Source organism: Accipiter gentilis, chromosome 29 (assembly GCF_929443795.1).
Source record: "Accipiter gentilis chromosome 29, bAccGen1.1, whole genome shotgun sequence".
Classification (NCBI taxonomy): domain Eukaryota; kingdom Metazoa; phylum Chordata; class Aves; order Accipitriformes; family Accipitridae; genus Astur; species Astur gentilis.
The window spans coordinates 17,356,596-17,381,884 of record NC_064908.1 but is presented as its reverse complement, the minus strand read 5'-3'; the positions used below and the strand labels follow the sequence as shown (position 1 = coordinate 17,381,884).

At 53.1% G+C, this 25,289-nt stretch overlaps 2 protein-coding genes across 3 annotated transcripts in view; one reads left to right on the top strand and one right to left on the bottom strand.

Moving 5' to 3' along the window:
• Window positions 1–25,289, top strand: part of VAV2 (vav guanine nucleotide exchange factor 2) — a 462,631-nt gene that overhangs the window by 11,950 nt on the left and 425,392 nt on the right. The gene's annotated exons all lie outside the window — the stretch shown is intronic.
• The window catches only part of RXRA (retinoid X receptor alpha), a 119,775-nt gene continuing 103,913 nt past the window's right edge, over window positions 9,428–25,289 (bottom strand). For both annotated transcript variants that reach the window (XM_049833049.1, XM_049833050.1), the window contains exons 7-10: window positions 21,345–21,477; window positions 20,133–20,224; window positions 18,315–18,420; window positions 9,428–14,597 (exon numbers count right to left, since the gene is read on the bottom strand). In XM_049833049.1, coding sequence (XP_049689006.1) covers window positions 14,450–14,597; window positions 18,315–18,420; window positions 20,133–20,224; window positions 21,345–21,477 — 479 coding nt within the window. In that variant the 3' untranslated portion in view covers window positions 9,428–14,449. The remainder of the gene's footprint in view (window positions 14,598–18,314; window positions 18,421–20,132; window positions 20,225–21,344; window positions 21,478–25,289) is intronic.

Genomic DNA, 25,289 nt, shown 5'->3' with positions numbered 1-25,289 from the left:
ATCACTCTCCATCCACACCCTAGTGGCAGCCAGTTCCCTAAGGGGTTTCTCACCCAGGAGCAGTGGTGCTGAATCTGGAAACATGCTGATAACTCGAGCACACGATTCATCCAAGGATAGCAGAGGTGGGCATGTAAGTGCATCTGCCATGCCCTTTTATTTTCTTAGTGCTCCAGGAAAAACTTCTGGCCTGGGATCTGTCTAGACATTGCAGGCAGGTATGGGGCAGCGGTTATTTTCGTGGCAATACCTCCAAGTGCCGACAGACAGTCCCAGGTAAGCAAGGAAGGGAGCAAGTACCGTGGCTTCCCTCTTAATCGGGGATTTGGGGCTCAGGGAAAGCGAGCAAGACCCCACGGCACATTGAGCACTTTGTACGTGTCAGATTTGTTCCTTACTGTATTGCAGCTCACGCAGCTTGCCCAGGGCCGTCCTGAGTCTCAGTGTGAAGCTGGAGGTGTCTCGGTGCTGTCTATGCATAAAAAGTGTTCCTTACAGACCCGTGGCCTGAACCGCCTCGGTAGGCAAGAAGAGAGAAATAAAAGACTCCATTTAGAGTGCGTGACAAAAATGCGTATTTCTAGCAGTAGGTAGCATCCAGTGCACATTAGACAAGAGTTGTTGAGTTAATTAGAAATGTATATTTGATACCCAGCCTGAACGGGGCCCTGTGCGCCGCTAAGGTTTAATAATTGATTTGTAATTTATTTGCCCATTAATTCTTCCTCTTTCAGAGCGAAGCCAAGAGCTCATGCACACTCGTCCATCATCCAGGCCAGCAGCGCCGCAGCCCCTTCTCCCACAGAGCTGTCGGGGGTGACAGACTGGAGCCTCGTGCAGGCTGTAATTAGTTACTTACTTCAGAAGCTTTTTATAGGAGACTGCGTGCCTCTCGAGAAAGATTAACAAAGGGTTTATTTCCTGCAGGCTCGGGCCGCATGTCAGCAAAACCCAGGCTCCAGAAATTATTGATTCGCTTTCCATAAGGTTTGCATTTTCAAGGTAAGTGATTTGGCTGTTACAGGCATCACGTCCCAGGGCTCCATTCATCACGGCGCAGAAACGGGGCTGACTGAACCACTGGGAGCAGGTTCACGTTTAAACAGAGGCTGCAACACTTTCTCTCACTGTCACCATGTGTTACAACAGGAAAAAGGGTTTCCCGGGTGCCCATTCCCAGCTAATCGGAGAGAAAACATAATAGCGATCCCCAGATGACTGCAAGACCCCTGCTCCTTTCGGCTGTCACAGGCTCAGGGGGTTTACAGGCTCATTCCTATATGTTCATTCCTTTTATTCGCCACATGTTTTCTGAACCTCCAGGACTGTATTCGAGTTGTAGTTTTCAAGCCTTCTGCTGCAAAGTGGATTCGAAGCCCCCATTACCTTCCAGAGAAAAACCGACTTTCCCGGATGACTGGGAGATCCTGAGGTCCTGAAACCAGCAGCAGCCCACATGGACCAGCGAACACTGAGACGTCCCGGAGCAGCAGGACAAACAAGCAAAAATACCAGCAGGATGGAAAAGGGCCCAAACAACAACAGTTGGCAAGCAAGAATAGTCAAGATGGATGTTTCACAGAGGTGAAGATCGCATTTTTAGCAAAGAAACATGCAGCTCACGCTCTTGCCAGGAAGGAGAGCCCTCTGTTTCTGCCAGTGCTGTAGGGCAGAAGCGACCGTCTCCCCTCCTATCTCAGCATTCCTCATCCTCTTTCCACTGGCCTGAAAAACTCTGGCTGTGACAAAGTGCTCTAATGATAGAGGCAATAAGGAGGAAAAAAGTGGGTAGGAATGGGGTAGGAACAGCACCTCCCCAACAAGGGCATGGCAGGGGCACAGCAAAGCCCCCCAGGAAGGTCGGGAGGCCCAGAGACAATTTTGGCAGGAGCAAGGCCATGGAACAAGCCAATCTTGATGTGTGAAATCTCACATAGGGCTGCTGCTATAAATAAGGATGATGGATTGATTGCCATAAATCATAACCCTGCTGACATCCCAGAGCTCTCGCAAGCAGCAGGGATGCTCGTGTGGCTGGTTGTTCTCCCTTGGCAGAGGCAGGAGAGAGATTAGTCATTCGTTGTGTTTCCTGAAACCACCTCCTCCCTCCCCCACAAGACGATGGCTTGAAGAGAAGGAAGGATTTGAAGCTCCTTGTGAAAAAAGCTACAACAGGTCTTAATCACTGTGTTCCCCAGATTCATAGGATCAAGCCCTCATACTCCTGAGGGAAGTGTTGCTGTCAGCAAGGTTACTGCTTATTTTGAGCGGAAGAAAACGAGAATCCAAATCATTTTCCTTTGAGGTTAAAAACCTCATTTTTGCTGTGTTTAACTGGGATGACACAGAGACCGTACGATAGCCCTGCCCTCTGGACCAGATCAAAGGGGACGTGTTCGCTCCCACCGCGGCCGGGTTCGTCCTGGACCTGACCTGGTCCAGCAAACGCTACAGAACTGCGGCAGGCGCGAGCTGCGGAGCAGGATTAGCTGTGTGCTCTGCTCACACACAGCAACGCTACCTGCCTGGAGGATGATCCTCCTCAGCAGCACAGAAACCCAACCCAGGGCTCTCTGAAGAGGCACAGCCGGGTTTAGCGGTTACAACCCCGGGGCTGCACAAAAACACCCGATTCCTTTGTTTGAGCTGTCCGTAACTCCCCTGACTTCACCGGTGTCGTTCCTGATTTACATCCTCCTGACGGTGTGACAGGCACACGCTGGACAAGGTCCCTCAGCAAAGCATCAGCGGTCCAAACCCAACAGCCCCAGCAACACCCCCGGCCAGCAGCAGCCCGGGGACTGCTCCCCTCCTGTGACCCCTTTAAAACCTTTTCTACAAATGTACTTTTCTTAGAGTTCAAAATGTTCTGGGAATAAATCCTTCTCCTTCCTTCCATGCTGCTGGAAGTTTGCTACTGGCTGTATATTTTTAGATTTTAAAAATGTCACCCTCAATTGCTCTGAGCACACGTAAGTACTGTAAGAAACAAACCATATAGACTTCCTGTCAATAACACCAGTCTCAGATAGACTCCCTGCAGCCCTGGCAGGGTAAATTATAGCCTTTCCCCCCCAAATGATGGCTGGGTGCTTATTATTGGCTTTCATCTTTATTGCCTCTTAAGGTAAAATGGTTGGAGTGACAACAGCAAATAGCTAGCCACAAATTGTCTCTCCTGCCGGCCTTCCTCCCTCTTGTCAGCAGGCTGAAATGCTCAGAGAGCCCCCAGCACCCAACAAGGATGCTGAAATGGGCTGTGTACCCCCCCCCCCCCCCCGCAAGGCATCCAGGGGCCTTTCCTAAATCCCAGCCAGCCCTTCTCCTGCCACAGTCCCTGCAGGGACCAAGCGACACGGGAGGGACACACGCCAGAAGCAGCACTGGGCAGTGGGCCTTATTTCACCCTCTCACTTACACCACTACAAATTTTTTATTGTGTGGGAGCATCCTGTATGAGACACCAGTGAATCCACAGCTAGCTGGATGGTGCAAATGGCTCTACACATGGGGAGTGTTTCATGCGGCTCATCCCTTGCTCGCTACCACAAATTGGCCCCTGAGATCCACCCCGCTCTGTCTGCTGTCACCAGAACACTCTGGTTTGTTCTTGGGGACACGGTGCTGGGTAAGGTCAGAGCTAAAAACTGGCTGAACTGAGCTGCACCGGCTTTGTAACGCAGAGCCTGAAACTCGTGGTGAGCGCTTTTGAGGTGCTTGAAGGAATCTCCTGTCAATGAGCCTCTTCCAAGGGGCAAGGCAGAGAGCCTGGGGCAGGAGAGGTGGGAATTCCCAGCAGAGAAAGATGGCAGAGACAGTGGGCCCCTAAAAAGAAACAACAAGATTTATCAGCACATGAGGACCAGATCCTTCCAGGCAGGGGTTAATCCATGGGGTCTTGGGGGACCCACCTCCACCCTCCAGATAGCAGGAAATTGTGCACAGCAGGTTCTTTGCCATAAGGAGGGAAACATTTTTGGAGCAGGAACAGACAGGCCAGAGCAAGCTTTTCTCATCCAACCGGAGTCTGACGGGAGGATCCGGTTTCAGAGGATTAGGTAATGTCTTCGGATCGCCCAGGAACCCACGTCCTGATGTGTCTGCTCAGGCAGCAAGCTGGGAGGGGAGGCAGATGTTGATGGCTAAGGACACACAGGAGCAGCCCTCCCAACCTGTCCCCGCTCAGCCTCCTCGCTCACCAGCAGTGTGTGGGCAGGGATGGAGCAGGGAAGAGGCAGGGATGGAGCAGGGAAGAGGCAGGGATGGAGCAAGGATGAGGCAGGGATGGAGCAGGGAAGAGGCAGGGATGGAGCAGGCAAGAGGCAGGGATGGAGCAGGGAAGAGGCAGGGACGGAGCAAGGATGCGGCAGGGATGGCGTAGGGATAGAGCAGGGGGATGGAGCAGGGATGGGGCAGGGATGAGGCAAGGATGGAGCAAGGATGGGGCAGGGATGGAGCAGGAGGATGGGGCAGGGATGACGGGCCCTGGGTAGTAACTGCTGGGGAGAAGAGACCCGGTGGAGGGGCAGTGCCATCCCTCCCTGCTCATCCTGTGGCGCATCGTGGTCAGAGTCCATTTGATTGCCAGTCCAGGGATGACGAAGGATTTTTCCCTCATGCTGGGCTGGTGGGACGCTGCAGCGGCAAAGGCTTCCTCTGTCTGCAGCGTACGGCGTAACCCCCTCCGAGGCTCTACCAGGGCATTGGAGACCACCTTCCCTGCCATCGAGATGAAGCCCTCCGTCTCCTCCAGCCCCTCCTGGTGGCACAGTGTCCTGAGGGTCCCACCACCCTCCTATGACGGTGGCAGTGCCATACCCCTACTCCTTTCCCACCACCACAAGCAGAAAGCAACCCCTTGAGCGGGGCAGAAAGGGGCAGGGAGCCCCAGGAACAGGCTCCAGCCTGCAAAGTTCACAAGCAGCAAAGCGGGAGGATGGTGGGAGGCTGCGGTGGGTGGGAGCACCATTCCCGCTCCGCTCCTGGCTCGCTGGCATACCTTGACCCAGGCGATTCCCCTTCCCTCCCCTCGTCTCCCTCCCCGGCTCGCTCCAGCGCTGTGGTAAACCCACACAAGGCAGCCCCTGCCACGGTGAAGGATGTGGCTGCCCTTATTACAAGGTAGGATGCTTTTATGTTATAAATTAAAAGGTCCAGACAAAATGAACACCAAGAGCTGAGTCCTCAGGAATCACAATGACTCAAACACAAGCTTTTTATAAGAAAATAAATTAAATTACTTGGCTGGTTTACTCATCAGGCTGTTCTACCTTTAACAGTACCCTAGCAAACACTTGTGTCTTCATTCAATTTTCTTCAGCCTAATACCCACCATAAAAGAAATACAGCAGAGAGCCCGTCTGATAACTTTAGCGAATTTCCATTTGACCCTCCCCCTGGGTTTTGGGTTGAGTGTTGAGTGAATGAGCTTTAAAAGCATCTTTTCATTTAGTCTTCCACAGCAGAAAATCACTGAGCCAAGAATCATACCTCACTTTGTCAGTAGAAAAACAAGATGTGGGCTTAGTGGAATTGAGTTGCGTTGGAGCACGGTATGGAAAATCTTGCATATAAAGCCAAACAAGGTTTCACTGCCAGTGTTGTAAGGGAGAGAGATGCAAAATTTTTGTGGCTAGTATTTCTCGCCTGTGCCTTGGGATCTCAGGCTCTTTGGAAATGAAAGATACTCATTTTAGGCAATGCTTTGCTTTAAGCAATTTGTTAACCCTTTGTCATACTGCAAGGAGAAAGCGAGCGCTTATATTCTTTGAAGGAAAAATGAGTTAAAATGCTTAAGATACAGTGGTTTAGGCAGTGGGCTGTTGATCTGCGCAACTTGCCACAGCAAGAGATTTCAGAGTCAGAACAGAAATTTCAGAGTCAGGGCAAGGAGGAGGGAAAGAAATGAAGGCGACCGACAGCGAAGCATCTTTCGGGGACAGAAAGCGGCTGAGCGGATGGGCTCAGAAAGTCCTGAGGTCCATGCACAGCACCAGGGGAGCATGAGAGGGAGGCAGAACTTCTCTTCACAAACTTCACAGCTTTCCAGGAGGCTGTCAAAAGCGAGTGATAAACCAAAACGCCTTTTTTTCTTCTTCTTCTTTTTTTTTTTTTTTTCTTTTTCCCAAGGGCTGTTTCATTCCAGTCCCGGGGCTACTCCGGACAGTGGGAATTGGATCGGTGCAGGGGGAGTGAAAACACCGGCCAGGGGGAGCGGGCATCCCGGGCAGGGGGAGCGGGCATCCATCCCGGGCATCCCGGGCATCCCGCTCCGCTCCTCCCGCCCGGACAGGGCTCGCTGCGGTCGGGAGGTGGCAGCAGCACTTTGTTCTTTTTTTTTTTGTTCGGACGGGCCAGGCCGGACCCCAGGGGCTGCCCGAGGCACTGTCCCCCCTCCTCACCCACCCCGGGGCAGGGATTTAGCCCCGTTCCTGGGAGCTGCTGGCCCACAGACTTCTTTAAATCCAACCCCCCCTGCCCTGGGCGTACCGTCATCCAGAAGAACCACCCTGGGGGGGTGGTGTCTCCATCCCAAAGTCCCACCAGGGAAAAAAAACCACCTTGGAGCAGAACTCCCACACACCGCCCTGGGGAGCTGGGGATGGAGAGGGGAGCGCTGGGGCGAGGGAGGGCGATCAGCTGGGTCCTCACTGCTTGGAGCCCCAAATTTTGTTTGGACCAGGGACTGACCCTGAAAACCGCGTTCTCCAAGCTGATGTCCCATCTGGTCCCGTTTTCACCCACACGTGGGTGAGGCGGCGGAGGCACGCCTAGGGGTGGGCGTCTCTACGGGGTTTTTGATGCCACGGGGAGATCCGTGGAAACGTCGCTTGGAAAATGAGATGCGGAAAGCCAAGGTGCCCTTTGCGGCCCCGGCGCGGGGGGGAAGGCTGCCCCGTGGGGGCACGGTGGGACCCCGACCCCGGCCCCGGGGCCAGCTGGGGTGAAAAGGCTACTTGAGAGAGGTCAGGAGGAGAAAACTAACCTGCCTTTCTTTGGCAATTATGAAGTGACAAATTACCAGTGAAAGAGCTCATCTGTCTGTATTTATTTGTAGAGCCCCTCCTTGCTGCAAAACTAAGGCCCGGCGAGGTCCCGGATCACAGGCCTTCTCTTAAGGATTTCAAAACAGTCTGCTGACACCTCACTCCATCTCTGTCAACACTGGGGATGCACAGAAATTAAGCGGCCAGCCTGGTGCCACCAAGCGAGATGCGTTTCCAAGAGCGAGCACCCCGAGCGTGCTCTGCACCCCCGACAGAGCATCTTCCACTCTTCATCCCCCCAGGCACCCGGAGGACCAGGAATGGCATTTTGCAGGGAAAGCTGAAGTGCCTTCCTGATCCCATGCCTCCAAGAGCTCAGGGTTTAAGGAAATTTGGTATTAGGAGGCTCCTGAGAAATCATTTGTGCGTGCGCCATCCCTGAGCTCCATGTCTCCATGCTGCTCACAGGGCAAGGGTGAATCCTGCGCACACCCAGCCCCGAGACACAACAAAAGCCCCAAGCCATTGCATGTGTGAGGTATTTAATTGCATTACAACCATCTTCTGTTATCAAGGAATCAGGAGGGGAGTCAAAACAGGCTCTTTGATCCCTACAGAAGCTGGAGAAACAGCAACGACTTGGCCAGGGTACAAACCTCCTCCTCCTCCCTTCCCGGCAGCAGAGGAGGGGAAGCAGAACCCTTCCCCAGAGCCAGGTTTGGGGGTCTGGGAAAGCCCCCCACCTTCCCGGGGAGCAGCAGCAAACACAGCAGCAATCGCCCACAAGACAAAAAAAAAATTATAAAAATCAGTGGCCAGCTTGGCTTTGCTTTTCTTTCTGTTATTAGCACTTTTAAATAGAGAAACAAACCTGATTTTCAAAGCAAAGGGGTTTTCGAGCCAGCGGGCAGCAGAAATTCAGCCGGCCCATGGCGTGAGGGCGAGCATCCCGGCGAGCGCTGCCCCACGGATCCCGGCTCCCTCCACCCTGGGAGATGGGGAAAAAAAACCCCTCAGGAAAGGAGGTAAATATTTGCTCTCTAAACGCAAACTGCTTCTTGGAGGTTAACAAGACACATAACCACCCTCTGCAAAAGGAACCATCAGATGCGTGAGTGCGGCCGGGCGGGTGCTCCCGCGTCCCTGGGGTCTCCCAAAGAGGTGACAAAGGGGGGGGGGGGGGTGGCAGTGGGCATCGCCCCCCCACTGGGGAGCAGCAGGTTGCTGCCGAGGCGGATAATCCCCCGCACCCCTTCCCCTGCCCTCCGCAAGCCACCTCCCAGGGCTTCCCAAATGAAAAAATATTGCGGCCAAGTTAGAAACACACGGATCGTCACTAACCAAATTGAAACTCTTATTTTCCTTCTCTATTTGACCGGCTTTGCAGCCGTCGGGGGAGGATTTATCTCCGCTGTAAACCCAAGAGCAAGTTCAATCTTGTTTGTACCTGGCAACAAATCCAGGTTAAGCTAAGGCCAGTGCTAACGGCTCCCGTTCCCGCTCCGCAGGCACCGATGTCACTCCGGGAGGGATGGGGACTGGGAAAAAAAGCCCGCCGTCCCCACGCATCCATCCGCTGGAGCTCCTCAATCCACCCCCACCACCAGGCTGGGGGTGCTGCCCAAATTCTGTGGTTCCCACGCTCTCGGGACGTGCCCCTGGGTCAGAGATTTGCCGGGGACTGTCCCCCGCCTCGCTCACCCCACTGCCACCCACACGGGGAAACGCCGGCACGGCCCGCCGGGGGGTCTGGCCACGGTGGGCATCCCGGTGGCCACGGTGGCCACGGTGGCCACTTGTCTTGTGTTCGCTGCAAGGCAAGGAGGAGGGGGACATGGCGGGGCGGTGGTGTCCCCAGCAGGGTGCAGCTGGAGATGTCCAAGGGATCTGAAATTCATTCAAGGAAAATTCCTGAGGGGAAGGAAAAAAACCATCTTCGCTGAGTCTTGGGGGTCCCCCTACGGTTCTGCCGTTGCTCCTTACTTACTACCAGGTTGGATTTATCCTGACTCGGCCTCGCAGTGAGCAGGAGGGACGGTCCGCTGGGAACGGGGACCCTCTGGGGCGATGGGGACCTCCCCAGTGGGGACAGCCCCCCCCGTGGAGGGACCTGATGGAATAACTCAGGACACACCGGTGAAGAACAAAATAGGACTTGGACTGGGTTATATTTTAAAATGCTCATATATTTTCTTTTTTTTTTTTTCTCCTTTTTTCTTTTTCTTTTTTTCTTTTTTCTTTTTTTTTTTTTTTTCACAATTCTAATACAATTGTTCATCAAAATACTGGCGTTTCCAGCAGCAATTCTTTTTTTTTTTCTTTTTTTCTTTTTTTTTTTTTTTAAGTGAATAATAATATACGGTAGTGATTTCACAGTAAAACAGACCTGCGGGAACGCCGGATATATGTGACAAAAGACACCCCCAGACCAGCCTGCCCCCTCCCCCCACCCCCCCCGAAAAAGATTTTGGAAGTGGGGGAAAAAATAAAAAGTTCATTCAAAAAAATGATTTCAAAAGAGATTTCATATAAAGCCTTTAAAACACGGTCAAAAGTTTCTCCCTCTTCTCCAGATCCCTGTCCCTGTGGCTGAATGCTTACAGAGAGAAAGAGAGAGAGAGAAAGAGAGAAAAAATAGAGAGAGTTTATAACAATCTCTGTAGAAGAAACAAAACAATCCAGAAAGAAAATATCCAAGAATACGTAAGGGATAAAATTACATTTGTACAAAAATAGATTTTAACTTTATTGATGCTTTAGATATTTTTCCTTATCTTTTCTCTTTTTTTTTTGTCATTCTAAATTTTAATGTATTTTATTTTTTATCTATGCATCCCATAGCCAAGGCATCCATCACTAAGTATTGGGAATTGCTAAAGCTATTTTTACTCAAAACCACCTGCTGCTCAAAAGAAAAACAAAAAAACAAACAAACAAACAAAAAAACAAAACAAAAAAGCATCTTAAAATAGATGCAGTTCCTTTGTCTCGAGGAATAAAGATCCAGATTTGGCATCTGCCAATTCGGAAAGGGCTTCAGATACAATGTACTCGCTTACATGAAGCAGAAAAAAAAAAAAAAAAGCAAGAAAAAAAATAGGAAAAAAGAATCGACTTAAAACAAAAAACCCACAAAAAGTCTGTAATTGCTACGGTTATAATATATGTATATGTGAGTGAGGCTATTTATACAGTGTATATATCTACAGTACATACATGTATACACACGCACATATGTATCAACTTAAACCAGATCATGCACGCTCGTCACTGATGGGGACAGCATCAGCTCTTGAGCCACGGTCCCACCATCTTCAACCCTTTTTACCACCAGGACCCCCGCCCAGCCAGCCACACGAGGACGGGGCGGGTGGGGGGACCGCCGGGTCCAAAGTGCGGAGAAGCTGCCGGTGAGCTCGGGGGGGGTTGGTGTGGGCTTCCTACACCCATGGGTGCTGGGGAGATGGAGGTGTTTTGCCCCTAATTCCACTCCTCGGGTCCCAGCCGGCAGCGATGCTCAGCCCTTCGGTGAGGGTGGATGCTCAGGAAGGTTCAGCATCCTCCCGGGGTGGTCCACGGGCGTGCTGGATTCGGCTCGGGTTTGGGTTAGGGCTTGGTTGAAACGCGCACACGCAAGAAGGCAGTGAGGAACATCCAGGGTGGCAGGTGGGTGGCTGAAAAGCTGATGTTTGTGCTATCTTTAGAAAATTAAAGATTGTCCCACCAACAAAAAGGAATTTAAAAAAAAAAAATATTAAAAAATAGATCACCCTAATCAAACCAGATTTTTGCAAGAGTATTAAGATCTGGTTAAATGAAATTTCTACCTCTCTAGTGAATAATGTGCCTCTTTTTTTTTTCTTTTACCCATGTATCACCTCTTCAAACAAGCATGTAGTATATTTATAATTATTATGATGAGGCCAAAAAAAAAAAAAAAAAAAAAAAAAAGCCTAAAGTGAAAAAGAATACAAATGAAAGACTCAAACTCATGCAAAAGCACATTGCTTTAAGGCTGCTGTGGCAGATGTTACCGGACGCACAAAAGCTTTTCCTTCTGCTAGGGAGGGCTGGGCTGGTGATGTTGGAGGGGGATGTGCCGGGGTGGGCTGGGGTCCAGGCTCTGGGGGTTGATCACACACGTTCACGACCCACTGGCAACCCAAAATGCCCGGTGTGGCTGCCGGGGGGAGTCAGAAGAGCTTCACCAAAAGCAACAGAGCCATGCTGAGTTACAGCAACGTGGGGGCTCCCTCGACACCTGCCCAAAACAGAAAGCCCAGGACAATGCTCAGCCTTTCCCCAAAACCCTCCTCAGCCAGGGGCACAAACTGAGGCTGTGCGCTGCTCCAGCAGGGAAACTGAGGCACGGAGACACGCGTCCTGACCGAGAGCCCCTAGCCCGCAGAGCCTTCCCTTTTGCACCACGCTACTTGCTGAGAACACCCCCTCGCTTGTGGCATTTTATTTTTTAGTGGGTTAAATGCTAACTGGGATGGGAGGGGATGGGATAGGAGGGGATGGGATGGGATGGGATGGGATGGTAGGGTGTGGCATGGGATGGGATGGGATGGGATGGGATGGTAGGGCATGGCATGGCATGGGATGGTAGGGTGTGGCATGGCATGGGATGGGATGGGATGGGATGGGATGGGATGGGATGGGATGGGATCTCCCGCTCTGCAGCCCAGCAGTGCCCAGGACTGCAGCCGGCCAGACCGCAGCCTTGCAAACCACCACAGCTCAGCACCCAGCACCAAGCAGCCCCTTCCAAACCATCAATCAGGAAAGACGCGATTCCACCCAACGGAAGAGGACAGCGGGTTTATTCTAGTGCAACTTCCACCGACTCTTTCACAAAGCACCCTCATCCTCTCCGGCAAGCAAGCTCCAGGCTTCTTTCCACCGGCAAGAGCCGGGCTGGGGGCTGCCGGCTGCCCTGGGGCTGGTTTGGCTCCGTGCCGAGCTCCGTGCCGAGCTCCGTGCCGGCTGGCTGGGAGCAAACACCTCCCTGCAAGCCCCCCGTGGGGCTGCGCCAGCCTTACGCTGGCAAGGAACAGCCTGCTCGTGTTTACTGGCACCCTTTACATATTTCATTTCTCTTGCCTAGTTTTCTTGGCAAATTCTTGCAGGGTGAAGCTGTTTAATAATATTTTCGGCGGCATGCAGGCTGCTGGAGAAACACAGCCAAAACACTTTCCCTGCCTCTGTGGATTTGCCACTTCAGGCCAGCCTAAGGGAAAGTTATGACCTGAAATCCTGAGTATTTATTTAGCAATGAGATGGCCTGGTTAACTGCAGGGGATGGAGCCGGGGACTCGAGCTGCCAGGCAGGATGACGACAGGCGGGTGACAACTGTGTCCCCTCAAAAATAGAGGTGGGAGCTGGTGGGCACTGCTCCATCCCCCTCCAGGGACAAAGGAGATGTTTGAAGAGCCAGCTACAACCCACGGGGAGCAAGAGAAATACCTCTGGGACCTAATACTTTGCCGTTTTAAAGCACAGAAGACATGAAAGCGGTGGGGAAGCCCTTGGCCCCAGGGCAACCGCAGGCACCTCGTTCTTGGCTCCGAGCACCCGCCCCATGGTGTGTTCGGGACAGTCCGTCCTGCCAAAGGGGAAAAAAACCCTCCCCAACATCCCTCGCCGCTCGCTCTGCTTTTTTTTTCTCTAACTCATTTTTTTCAGCAGGGCTCTGGAGACACCTGATGAGGGTGAAATGGGGAGGCGAAGGGGAAACGCTCCCTGGCTGACCTCCTCTCCCCACGCGCTCCCCAGGAAATCCCATCCCGTGGGGTGTGGGCACGTTCCTGGGACAGTGTCCCTATTCCCCAAAAACCTGTCCATCTCCCTCCTGTCACGCCAAGACTCAAGGAAAGGACCGTGCAAAAGCCGAGGTGCTTTTGATGCTCTCAGCAGCCCCGATGGGCACGCTGCCACGTCCCCCACCCAGCCGGGACCTCTCAGCCCCCGCATCCCTCCCCCACGGCAGAGATTGAGGGGAGGGGGAGCCCTGTTCTTGCTTCACCACTAATTAACAGCCACAATTACCAACCTGGCCAAGCACTCCCACTAATTGTTGCCTCGCAGTGTTTTTGCACGGCAGCTGCTGAATCAACAGGAGCAGGCTCCTGGGCGAGCCGAAACCCCCGGTGCGAGGCGAGGGCTTGTGCGAGGCGAAGCCCAAGGGAAATGCCGGCTGGTGCCCGGGGCTGCTACGGACCCGGAATGTGGGCACGGAGGGGGTGTTTTTGTCAAGCCCACCCCATCAGCTGGAAATGCCCCTTCAACCTCACTAAACCAGGTCAGGACCAAAAAAAAAAAAATAATCAAGGAGCCATTGCGGACACGCCAGCTCCTGCCGCTCCAACGCAACAGCCCTTGAAATAAAGCGTGGGTCTGGCAGGACGGGCCGGACCGAGCCTCGCGAGTGGGGCCGTGCCGGGATGCTGGGCAGAGTGGTGAGGGCAGGGGGTCCCAGTAAGACCCTGGGAGCTGGGGAAGGGCGATGGTGAGTCCCTGGCAGCCTTAAAGCAAGTGCTCCAGCCGGCTCGTGTCTGCGTGGGCAGCTCCAGAGTGAGCACAGAAGCATCTTTGGGAAGAGCAGCGATGCCCGGCTGCCCTCTGGGACGGCAAAAGGGGATTTTTTCAGGTGCTGCCGCCCGCGGGACCCCCCGCAAAGGGGGTGAGAGGGTGCCCCGGCTGCCTGTGCCAACAGTCACCTCGTTATTTGGGGGGTGGGATTCAGCTCAATCCCAAATCCTCTGCTTTTAATTGAAAGGAGAAGGCTCTGTGCAGCCACGGGTGACTCATTCACGGGGCACGGGCTGGGCCGCCTCTCCAGCCCGCCTCTCCCTCCGTGAAGTAACTACCGAGACTACTAATAATAGTTAGAAACCAAAAATAGAATTCTTTTTTTTTTTTTTTTTTTTTGTTTTGTTTTTCTTTTCTTCTCTTTTTCAAAAACTCCATCCTCTGAAAACAGCCAGCTGCAATCCGGCGAGTTCAACCACTCCCCTCGACTTGTCCAAACCCCACTGCCCCAAGGGCTGGGACCGTCCCTGTCCCCGCTCCTGCCCCACGGGAAACACCGTCGGCCGTGGCATACACGCGGGGTGATGCCAAACCCGGCCAGCGGCTCACCCCGAAACTCATGGCACAGCGGGGGCCGGGGCAGAGGTGCGAGCCAGGGCAGTGGGTGGCAAGCTCTCTCCGCTCCCACTTCTCTACATCTAGCGCAGGGAACCAGCGAGGCAGGTCTTGAGATGCAGCAGTGACAGCAAACGGACAAGGGTGAAGGCGACGAGGAGGCGAGGACGGCAGGGGGTCGCCCCGGATCAGACGGTGCCTCCAGCGCTGGGAAGAGGAGGGAGGGATGGGCTGGGGCAGCGGCGGAGGAAAAGCAGAGGAAGGGGTCCCGCGAGACCCCGGCCGGGCGAGGGACTGACCCAGCAGCAGTTCTCTAAGTCATTTGATGGGGCGCTTCCAGCATTTCCATCAAGAAGGTGTCGATTGGTGTGTCGCCTATTAGCTTGAAGAAGAAGAGGTGCTCCAGGCATTTCAGGCCAATGGACCGGAGGGCTGGGAGACGGAGCAAGAGCTTTGCGAACCTGGGGGGGCAGGAGACATGACACGGTCAGACATCCCACCGGCAGCCCCGCTTCTGCCCTGACCCCCAAAACTTCCGTGGCCAGTCCTGCTCAGGTGGGCTGGGAGTCAGACGCAACTTCTTTTGCTACCAAAGTCATGGGGCTACACCCAGAGCTGCGCAGAGAAATCATTCATTATGTCCCCAGCCTTGAAGATCAGGCAGCCACGGTGGATTTTCACAACGAACATGTGCTGAGCTAGTAAAATAAGAAATGAAAGGCCATCCCTGGACTGGGGTGCACCACTGCCTTCACGCACGTGTCACGCATGTGCATTACCGTTCAGTGAGCACCCTGCGATGCTCGTGGGGTCCCTACACCGCAGATGTAGAGGAGGCACCACGGGGCCAGCTTTGGCGCAGGCAGCGGTGCAAGCAGCTTCAGCAGCTTGATCTTCGGTCAGGGAAAAGGGCAAGCAGCCAGGGAGGGGATGGAGGAGATGCTGAGCGGGGTTAGCTTGTACCCGGCTCAGCGATGCCCCTTTCCTGCAGGCACCGGGCACCTTCCAGGCAGCTCCACCAGCCATCACTCCGGCTGGAGGCACCTCGGGGCTGAAGCCGATGGAAGGAGACAAGAGCTTTGATGCAAAAGCTGGAAGAAGCGCTGCAAATCAGCCGAGACACGGGGTGCTCCCCTTCTCCCTACCCAGGGTGGGGGTCCGACAAGCCCCAGCCAAACAAAAGCCCTTTCTCCCCAGCCTGCCCTGCCCGGCGGAGACGCTTGTCAGGTCGCACCCGAGATGCCGGCAAGAGCCGACAGGCAGAAAAGGGCTGCAAAACCGGGCAGGGGAGAGCCAGGGGGGCTGGGGAGAGCCGACAGTGCTGCGGGATCCAGCTGGGATGAAGGAGACGAGCCCCAGGGCTGGCCAGCCATGCTGGGGAAAGGCTGCTGTGCGTTGGGCTCGGAGGGTAGCAGCAGGCTGCGGAGCCGGGAGAAAGCCGCCGGCTCCTGCAAGGGTGCTTTGGAGCACCCCAAGGTGCCACCCGGGGTGCCCCCACCCTGACCGCCCGTGCCCCAGGGGTGCAGGCAGCAACCCCGGGTGCTGCGGGATGTTGCCTCCCCACTCTCAAAACGGGGAAAAGGCCCTTTAACGGTCGGGAGTGCATTTATTTGTTTTTACTGCTGCACAATCAGGGCTTGAACATAAGCAAAGGCCGGAACCAGCTCCGGGAGAAGGGGACTCTCTAGAAAACACACACATAGAGAGAGACATGCACAAACATACAGATATTATACATGCATGCACACTTCTCTCTCCCTATTTTTTTTTTTTTTTTTGCTGAGCTGGCGAGAACGGTGGGAGCAGAGCCAGGAAAAACAAATCAGTCCTACCATCCCATTCAGGAAGTTTCACTTTAAACCAAACCAGATGATGGCTCCAGCCCTCGGATATGTTTAACTGTGAGATAACCAGCCCACAGCACAACGTGCCAGGGCTGCGGCCGGGAGGGAAGAAAATAGCCCCGATTCCCTGCGGCTGCCGGGTGTCACGTAGGCACTGTGCCCTCCCTGCAGAGGAGCAGGGGCTGGCACGGAGGCGAGCACAGCTGGGTTTTTCCTAGGAATGCCTCCCTCCATCTCGCTGCTGCAGAGAAGTTCCCTTTTGGTGTTTACATGGTGCTCGCAAGCTCTTGATGGCCGGGGACTAGGCTGAAGACACGCACCGAAGGGCGTCTGAAGAGGCGGGGAAGGCAAGCGCTCGCTGCGGCGTGGAGCCGGCGAGGGAACCCGCCACGGGCTCCACCAGCCGTTTGCTCAACCACAGGAAGAACTTGTTTTCAGCCCCAGATGGTGATCACGCTGTGCCACGAGACCAGGAGGATGCAGAGAGCTCCTGAGAGCTTGGTTTAGCTCTTGTGCAACTCTGGACTCCCAGCCCACACGTTAACCCCTCCCGAGCCACCCGGGCTTGTTCCACCGTTGCCCTGCACCATAGTAAAGATGGAGTAAGGTCAGCAATGCCCAGTCACGGCTCTCAGGACAGCCCTAAGGGTGCAAAAACCTTTAAAGGTCACCAAAGAAATGTGTGAGGATCACACGAGGAGGTCCCCAGCCCAAGGTCAGTGAGAGATCAAACTCCAGAGCCCTTGGTGCAGGCTACCGAACCTAAAATGCTCCCTTACACATCGCTGATCATTGAGGTAGAGCCCTGGGGAACTGATTTTTGACTGGTGGCTCAGCGACTTTGCTCAGTCATGCACAGCGGCTTCGCGGTTGTTTGGTCGATGCAGAGCGGTGCTGTCCCCGTGCCAGCCCCCTGCCCAGCCCCACCGCAGCGAGCAGCGGCGTGCGAGGGCTGCACGACTCGGCCGCGGACACTGGACGCCTATGCAAAGCCAAGAGTTCATCCCGCGGGGGGAATAATCCGGGAGAGCTGCCGGCCACGATTCCCAAGGCAGCTTTCCTTGTGCCAGGTATGGCTGGCTGCTCGTTGTGAGCCCCAAGGGGAGCAGAGCTCTTCTGAAACACCCGAACAGCCAAAGTCCAGGGTCTGGGTCTGGATTTGCTTAGGAACTGCAATTTAATAATGCTTTTTGGAAGAGGAGTTGGCTTGAGAGTTGGCCCGAGGTCCACACAAACCACCCAGGAGAGGAGAGGTAATCACCCCTGCTCTCTGCTCCGTGCTCATCCCCCACCTCCCCTCCTCACCACAAAGTCAAACACACCCAACGGTACCTTCATCCTAACTCCTCTCCCTGCCACAAGCCAACCATGACATCCAAGAAGCCCCTCAACAATGCATCTTTTTTCATCTGCCAGCACATTGGTACCCAAAGGGGGGGAAAAATAAGCCTAATATTACTTCTGAGGGTGTGATCTGCCCACTGCATTCATTGCTGTAAAAGCATCCTTTTTTTAATTTAACCGTCCAGACACGCAAAACCGGGAATGCAGGTGAGTTGCAAATCCCAGTTGTTTGGGCTGTTTTTCCCAATATTCACGCCTCAGCAATGATACGCACCAGCAGCAGTTTCCAGCGCTTTGCTTGGTTTCTCAAATGACTGTCAGTAACTTAACTGGCAGTTGCCAGCTTCAGGCTGTAACTGGGAAAATGCGCCCACTCAGCTCCTGAGCGGTCCAGGAAAGCATTCCTAATTCCCCCTCCCATTCCCAGCTGGATTGGGGGAGGCGGGGAGGGGAGAAAAGAGCATCAATTGAGGCTTTCACTTCCCAGCAATGATGCTCATCTGCCACTGAAAATTAACTCCGTGTGCGTCTTATTTTCGCTGTGGTTTGCTCTCCGTGGTTGCCAAAAGGGAAATGATACCCCTTCCCCCATGTGCTCATCCCACTGCTGCGGCCGCAGGAGCCGGGACTCCTCAGGTCTCGGCACCGCCGTTACTGCCTGACCTCGTCCTGGCTGCGCTGCGTTTAGTAGCACGGGAATAAAGACCTCTCTGCGCTTCACAGAGTGGATTTTCTAAGGACGGTCACAGCTGAACCAGGTAGAAATGAGCGGTTTTCTCTGCAGCCAGCCGTTCGCTCCCAGGAGACGTGGGAACACAGACCCCTAAACGGAAGGGACCCAGCACCCGCACGCAGGTGCAGCGACCCCGAGGATGGCACTCGGACCCCGTCCCGGGCTGCAGCACCCTTTGCCCGGGCTGCAGCACCCATCGCATGGGGCTTTGCATCGGCATGAGGCTGCAGGAGGTCAGGGCACAGCCAGCAACTCACCTCCCGGGCTGGTCGGGGTATTTGTGTTTGCAGTACGCCTCTAGCGACGCGTACACCTTCTCCCGTAACGCCTCCACTTCAGCCGGGTTGGAGAGACCTTTCGAGTCTGAAAGGCAACGAAAGGACCATCAGCCAAAAACCTCCAGGCTTTCCAGGCAGGCAAGGATCCTCCTGTGCATCCCCCAGCCCCCTTCATCCCTCCCGGCACCACCAGACCAGGGCACAGTGTGGACGCAGGGTCTGAACCCCAGGAATTTGGGGCAGTACCTAACACCTCCCAGGAAGCGTTCAAGCCTTGAAAGGTTTACCCTGTGATGACAGATCTGTTTTACCCCACCTCACACCCCAACCCCAACCGTTCTGGCTCATTCCAGGGGTCACAGGACCCTCATTTAAAGGCTTTAAGTCGCCCTCAAGTCCTGGGCTTGTGGGATTTCTCCCTCCAGCAAGAAGCACTGCAATAGGGCTAAACAAAAAGCCCCTGCTCTGGCAGGTCCCCCGCAACACGGCGAGGATCTGTTTTTAGTAGGGTGAAAGGGACAGTCAAGCAATCAATATCCCCAAGCACATGCGCCACGGGAACCTCTCCAGATTCCCCTTCTTTTACCATATACGGCTAATCCCAAATTACAGACAATAAATTACTGTGATTACAAGGAGGGGGGGGGGGGGGGAAGAAAAAAGTCAAGCAAAAAAACAAACCCAAGAAACAGCAATAAACCCTGCTGAAATGCCCTGGCCCGGGTTCGGTGGGAAAGGCCAAAGAAAGAGCCATGCCTGGGCACAAACCATGCTCCTGCGAGGACAGGGAAGGGAAGGGGTGGCTGCAGATGTGGAGGTCTGTCCTCAGCTGGCATCTGCTTTTGCTCTGGACTGACTCGCTCTAAAATATAGAGAACCCCCCAACAGAGCTGTACAGCTATCTGCAGGCTGGCCGTTTATCTCCTGCTGCAGCAGGGCTTTGCTCTCTGAAACGCCGGAGACAACCCCCGGCACTGAACCTTCTTCTTCCCTCGGGCAGCTGGGGCCAAGGGGGAAAAACGAGCAGCGCGAAGCCTCCTGGAGTCTGTAAAATTAAGCAAGCTGCGGACAAAAAAGAAAGTTCTTGTGTATTTTATAAGCCCGTTTCATGCCTTTCACCCTCTGCAGGCTCTGCACAGGGCTTTTCCAGAAATGCAGTTAATAAAAGCCCTTGGATGTCGAGATCAGGAAACAGAGGAAAAGGTCAGTGCTCTAACTTTGCTCTAACCCATACTTTTGTCTTAAAGGATACCTAGATTCATTTTTGCTCCTATTCAGGGACAACTGCCTTAAGCGCCAGAACTTTCTTTATACAGAGTCAGCTGAAACACTGAAAATAGGAAGACTGTGTATGTGGATCGAACCAAAGCCCCTCAAGCTCAGCAGAGAACTCAGCCCGTCAGTAGGAGTCAGCTCCAAAAGCAGCATTCGCCATCTCCTCAGACGATCGCAGCCAAGTCCCAGCCAAGGCCGGGCCCTGTACGGAGAATATTTCGGACCGTGAAACCGTGCTGCCCTCTGCGAAGGAGAAAACACCCCTTGGAAAGGGAGGCCTGGAGAGCAACCCTGGGCATGGATCCAGATCCACCCCTGACCTCCAAAGGACATGCTCGTAAGGTGGCAGATGCACGTGCAGCACTTAATTTGACTTTCATTCTTGCCTCTCTTCCTTCTTGCCCTGTCCTCGGGAGTTGGGTGCCCTCGGTTATTTGCAATGGAGCTTTATAGGTAAGAAAAGGAGCCAAAAGGACACAGCATCAGCCAAGAGAGGACTGGAGAGAAGGTAACGGCATGTACCGGGGTTGAAGAGGACAATGGCTCGCAGGCAGCCTAGCTCTGTCTTGTCCATCTGCATGTCTCGCATTTTTGAGACGAGTTCTGTCAGTACTCTGCAAAGGACACAGAAATCACAGGCGTCAGCGTTAAAAAGAAATGAAAAAACACCCAGGTGTCAGACCCAGAGTGAGGTCCTCCAGTGCATAGTTAATGAAGTCATGGGATAGTGCTTGCTTATACCAGCTGAGGATATGCCCTCATTTTCCTCCTGTATCAAAAATAGCTCATTAGGAACATCAATGGTTCCTGTGAGATACAACAGAGACCGTAAAAACTGGCTTCATATATTCACTGAGAGGCTTTGGCACCTGAGAAAGCTGCCTAAAAATAAAAAATAATAATATATAAAAAAAAAACCCAACAGGTATCTAAAGGCAATTTCCTCTGCCGGTAATTTTTATTACTCCCTTTGCTCTTGCTGCAGGTGCCGGTCTTGAAATATTTTCCACTGATTGCCCAGTTTTCCCCATTAGCTCCTGCAGTGAAGTCATGATCTTGCACTTGTGACCTCACAGGAAACAAATGATGTCACCCGGGTCCAAAGAACAATTTCCTCGCAAAGCAAAGAAGCAAACGTGATTTGGTTTCAGCTAAGCCGTATCAAGACGAGTCTCGGGCAGAGAGATCAGCCACCATTTAAGCAGCGTCTGGAGCCACACTGTGGGTCAAACACCCTGGAAGTCTGGCTTTAAAACACTTTCCCAAAGCACGAGATTAAAGAGCCCTCGGGATACGCATGTGGAACCTGCTGGGTATTTTGGGTGTTTTTTCATTGTGAAAATAAAATCATGTCTTGGTCCAATTAAAGATGAAAAGAAATAAAGAAGTGGCCTCCTCGTAACATTAGAAGGCATCTGGACCTCATGAAAGAGGCTTTTGATTTGCACTGGGCAGCCCTCTCCCTGACTATTTCGGGCTGCTGGTTTCTGCAGGTTTAAGGGGAAGGATTTAATGTCATTGCCTGCAGCAAGGACCGTGACATTTCCATGCACGCCGTGGGATGGACACCCCTCAGCCCGGGCTTCTCCGACCACGAGCCCACGTGCCACCGCAGCTCCGTCCGACCCCCGCAAGCAGGTTGCGATGCAGGGACTGGAAGCGGACCGGCACGGGGACGGCTAGGCAAGGTGGTCCGAGACGCGCTCCCCACCGTCCATCCTTCCCCCTGCCCACCTGTCGAAGATGGCCCCGACACCGGCACTGTGCGCGCTGTTCCGATGCACGTGGAGCCCGGTGGCTAAGAGGATCCCGTCTTTCACGGCTATGGACCGGTGGGAGAAGGAGGCGATGAGAAGCTCGTTCCACCCTGGGGAGAAGAAAACAACCAAGGCCGCAGGTTAGAGCCATGGGATCCTCGGCGGGTTCAGGAATCGGCAACGTCACTTCCCCGGCGCTAAAAAGAGAGGAGGAAACCGCTCAAGAACCGCCTTTGCTAGAGTAACGAGGCTGGATGTGGGAAGGGAGGGGGAAGGCAACCCTTTCTTGGATGTCAGGGAAGGAAAAACCGTTAAGGAACAAATGCACTAAAAATATAATGCTATTAAGGGAAGCAGTTTCCTCTATAAACCTTGCAGGCACCAGAGCAAACAGCTCTCTGCCCTGCTCCTCTCGCTGTGAACCTACAAGTGGGTGTGGAGCACCCCTCTGACCTTATACTCTGTGCCTCTGAGCAGTTAAAAACCTATTAACGCTTTGTATCAGCTAATTGGGCTCATTTTCAGGCCATAATGGGGCACAAAAGTTCATTCACCATTATTCAGCTGTGCAAATTGGGACCACGAAAACTCTCCCTTGCAGGTTTGTTGCTTCTGCCATATAAATACTGGAAGGGATTGCCTCTCCTCTCGCCTGCCGCTGTACAGGGATGTCCTGTGTCCATGACTGCTCCACTAACAGCCTTCCAGAGCTGCCTGGAAATCAGCTTTTGTCTTTATTGGTTACTGGACATGCTACTTCAGGAGACAAGAAAACACATCCTCTGAGCCGGGACACCATGGGAGCAGTTTGAGCTAGTTAGAAATGGGAAAGGGAAGGGAGATGCGACCTCCCTCCCCGCCTTCCAGCTCCCTTTCCTAATTTAACACGTCTTCCAATTCTTAAATCTGCTACCAGCTGAGTTCAAGAATGCCTGAAACAAACCCCTAATAAGAAGAAATGCTGTAAAGTTTTGAAGGGTGGAAATTTTGGTGTCTTTGAACCAGAAGAGGCGTCTTCGATGAGACAAGATGGGTCTTCTACCACCCTGGGGAGTTTCACACTCATCATGTGGCTGATGTAACCGGCCTGAAAACGTTCTGGTGTCCAGAACACAGGGCTGCTTGGTGGGATCCAGAAAAATCAGGATATTGGGTTGTTTGGTTTTTTTCCCCAGACTGGAAAAGCAATGCAACAACATCCTTCACCTCCTCTCCTGCAACAGAAACACGTCTTTTTCTCGCTGACTGGAATAAATACAAGGTCCACGTGTGCTGTATTTACCTACTGTTGCAGAGATGGGTTGTGCCATTAGAAATGTTGACAGGGAATAAAGTTCACTCTTTCCTAAGTGGCCGCAGGATGTTTCCACCCCAATCACGGGAACATTTATTTGGCTATTTACTGGGCGAGGCCTGGCACTTGCAGAGGGATTGCAACACCGTGAAACCCAAGGAGGACGGAGGAGAAGATGTGGGACTGCACCAGGAGCCTGCAGGAACCCCGCTCCCTGGCTGGAGAGGACCTCGCAGAGCCAGACCCCCAGAAAGGTGCCGTGGGTGCTTCCCACCAGCCGTCCCATGCAGACTCACACCAATTCCACACGTAGCTCCCACCAACAGAAACCAGAGCTGGTTCGCGACGTCCCTCCATGGCACCAGCTTTCACAAGTCTGTCCTAACTCTCGGCCATCACCCAAACCCCTCTGCCGTGGCTCCGCACAGCCCCAGCAGTGCCAAATTCAGCCTCCGGCTCGCCAAGAACATGTGAAAGTGGTGAGGCTGCGGGGTGCCGCCAACATCTGTGCTGGGCTTATTTCAGCTAAAGAGCGCTGGATTAATCAGCATCCTTCAGCTGAATTATTCCCATTTAGAGCTGGGATGTTTTGGCTGAAATGAGGATCCTGTTTCTACCCGGTGCTTTCACCAGAGCATCCCCAAAGAGCTGACAAGATAAAGAGGCAAGCAGGAAAAATGCCGTGTAACAACAGGCAGCAAATCTGAGTTAGAGATCAAACAAGTCTATCCAAAGAGTTTTGCGTTTCGGCCCAAGCTCTGGAGAAGCAGAGCAGATTTCTTTGACTCTTGTCACTCCTTTGTCATCAAACAAGGTGGCTGCAGCCTCCGGGGATGCTTGGGCTCCTCTGGGGTAGGGAAGGCACCTGACCACGCAGCAACCATCATCTTAACCCATCTCACTACCAAGTTTCCCCACCAGCCCTATAAAATGAACTGCAGCTGCAGAGATATAGCGCTCAGCATCCTTTGCCAGGCCAGCCTCAATGCAGAGAAAACATCAGGTTATTCCTGTCTCAGCCACAGCAAGCCTGGAAACAAGAAAACCAAGGGAAAACAGGCTTAAAAAGTTGGGTTTCCTTCTCTTCCAAAAAGCTCAGAGAGGGAAGATTTTTAAATGATTCAGGATTAGAGGAAAACTACTGCCGGCCCATCCAGCACCACTCCTCCAAAGATGCGTGCTCCACTTAATTTTGCCTCCAAGGATGCATGACTGAACCCGACTGACGCTCTTAGCTTAAATATTTCATGGGCAGCTGTTCTCAGCAGGCCGCTCTCCCCACTCAATAATAGATAGAGCCACTGGTTAAAAGACGTGGGGGAGGTTATCTGAGGCCCCGACAGAGACGCTTGGGGCAGGGAGCCCATCGGAGCCGCTCCAGGTGCTAAGTCCACCCCATGGCCATGGGGCTAGAGCTACCATGAGACCTGGGATGCGATGGGGTCTGCAGCCCCCTCTCCTGCCCTACGGAGCGGCCCCTCCAGGGTGCCAGCTCAGAGCTGGTCCTAACAAGCACCAGCACAAAGGAGAGAACATGACAGCAGAAAGTCTCCAGCTTTCATTAGCCTTCTTCTAAAGAGAAAGGAAAACCTTGAACTGCTGTGGGTTTTGTTTCCATTTCACAAAAGAAGGCGGCAGCTTTTTGACTGAATTCAGTTCTTCCCCGCAATATTTGCAGAAAGCCCTCAAAGATTTCTGTAGAGATGCTTCCCCTGCTCACCCACTCTCACAAGAGGCTCTAGAGACCCTCTTCAAAAATACACTTTTTGTATTTTCCAGGGAGGGCCGTGAGCCCGCTCTGGCAATACTCAAACCCACAGAAAAATCAGAGGAGCACCTTCACCAAAGTGCTAGCAGGAGCCGTCCAGGGAGGGCATGGGACTTGGCCAAGTCTGCAGCAAGAATAAAACCCCCAAATTCTCCATTCCCAGCCTACTGCTGTAACCATTAGATGAAATGCGACTATAAAAATCTCCTTTCAGTAATATAAGAAGAGTGGAAAACCTACACCAGTAAACGGTGCGACTTAATCGCCCAGAAACCATTGAGGTCAAGGATTTCAGAGAGGTTGCAAGAGGGACTGGGTATTTGTATGTAGGGCCAAGGTACGCAGTTATACTGGTTGATAGTCAATAAAAAATTGCAGAAAGTATTAAGATTTATGCATTTGGGCTACAGTCAGCCTTATTAAACAGAATGACAGCTAGTGTTTGTGTGGTGGGAAAAGGGAAACACTGGTCCCATCACCTTTGTACTCTGGAGCCCTTATACCTTCTCCTGAAGCGACCTGGACAGACCTTGGACCACAAGTTTTCCGGCAGTTCCTACATTTTGTGTCAACATGAATACCTTGCACTTGGTTCTTAAAGCACTTCCCTGCCCAATTTTATGGGCATTTATGTTGGGGCACACATTTTTCACAGTAAGAAGCCAGGAACGCTGCCATCAAAATGAATCAGCAGTGTCTGTCTACAGAGGCCATTAACCCGAGGCCAGAAGGCGGCAGAGAGGAGCACACACCTTGCAGGGTTTTCCCCTCTTCAATTCCCTACAAAAGTGCGTTTTGGGGAAACAAGAGGAGCTTTTAAAACTACCGGGGACTTCAGAGTTCCCGGCTTACTTAGGTTT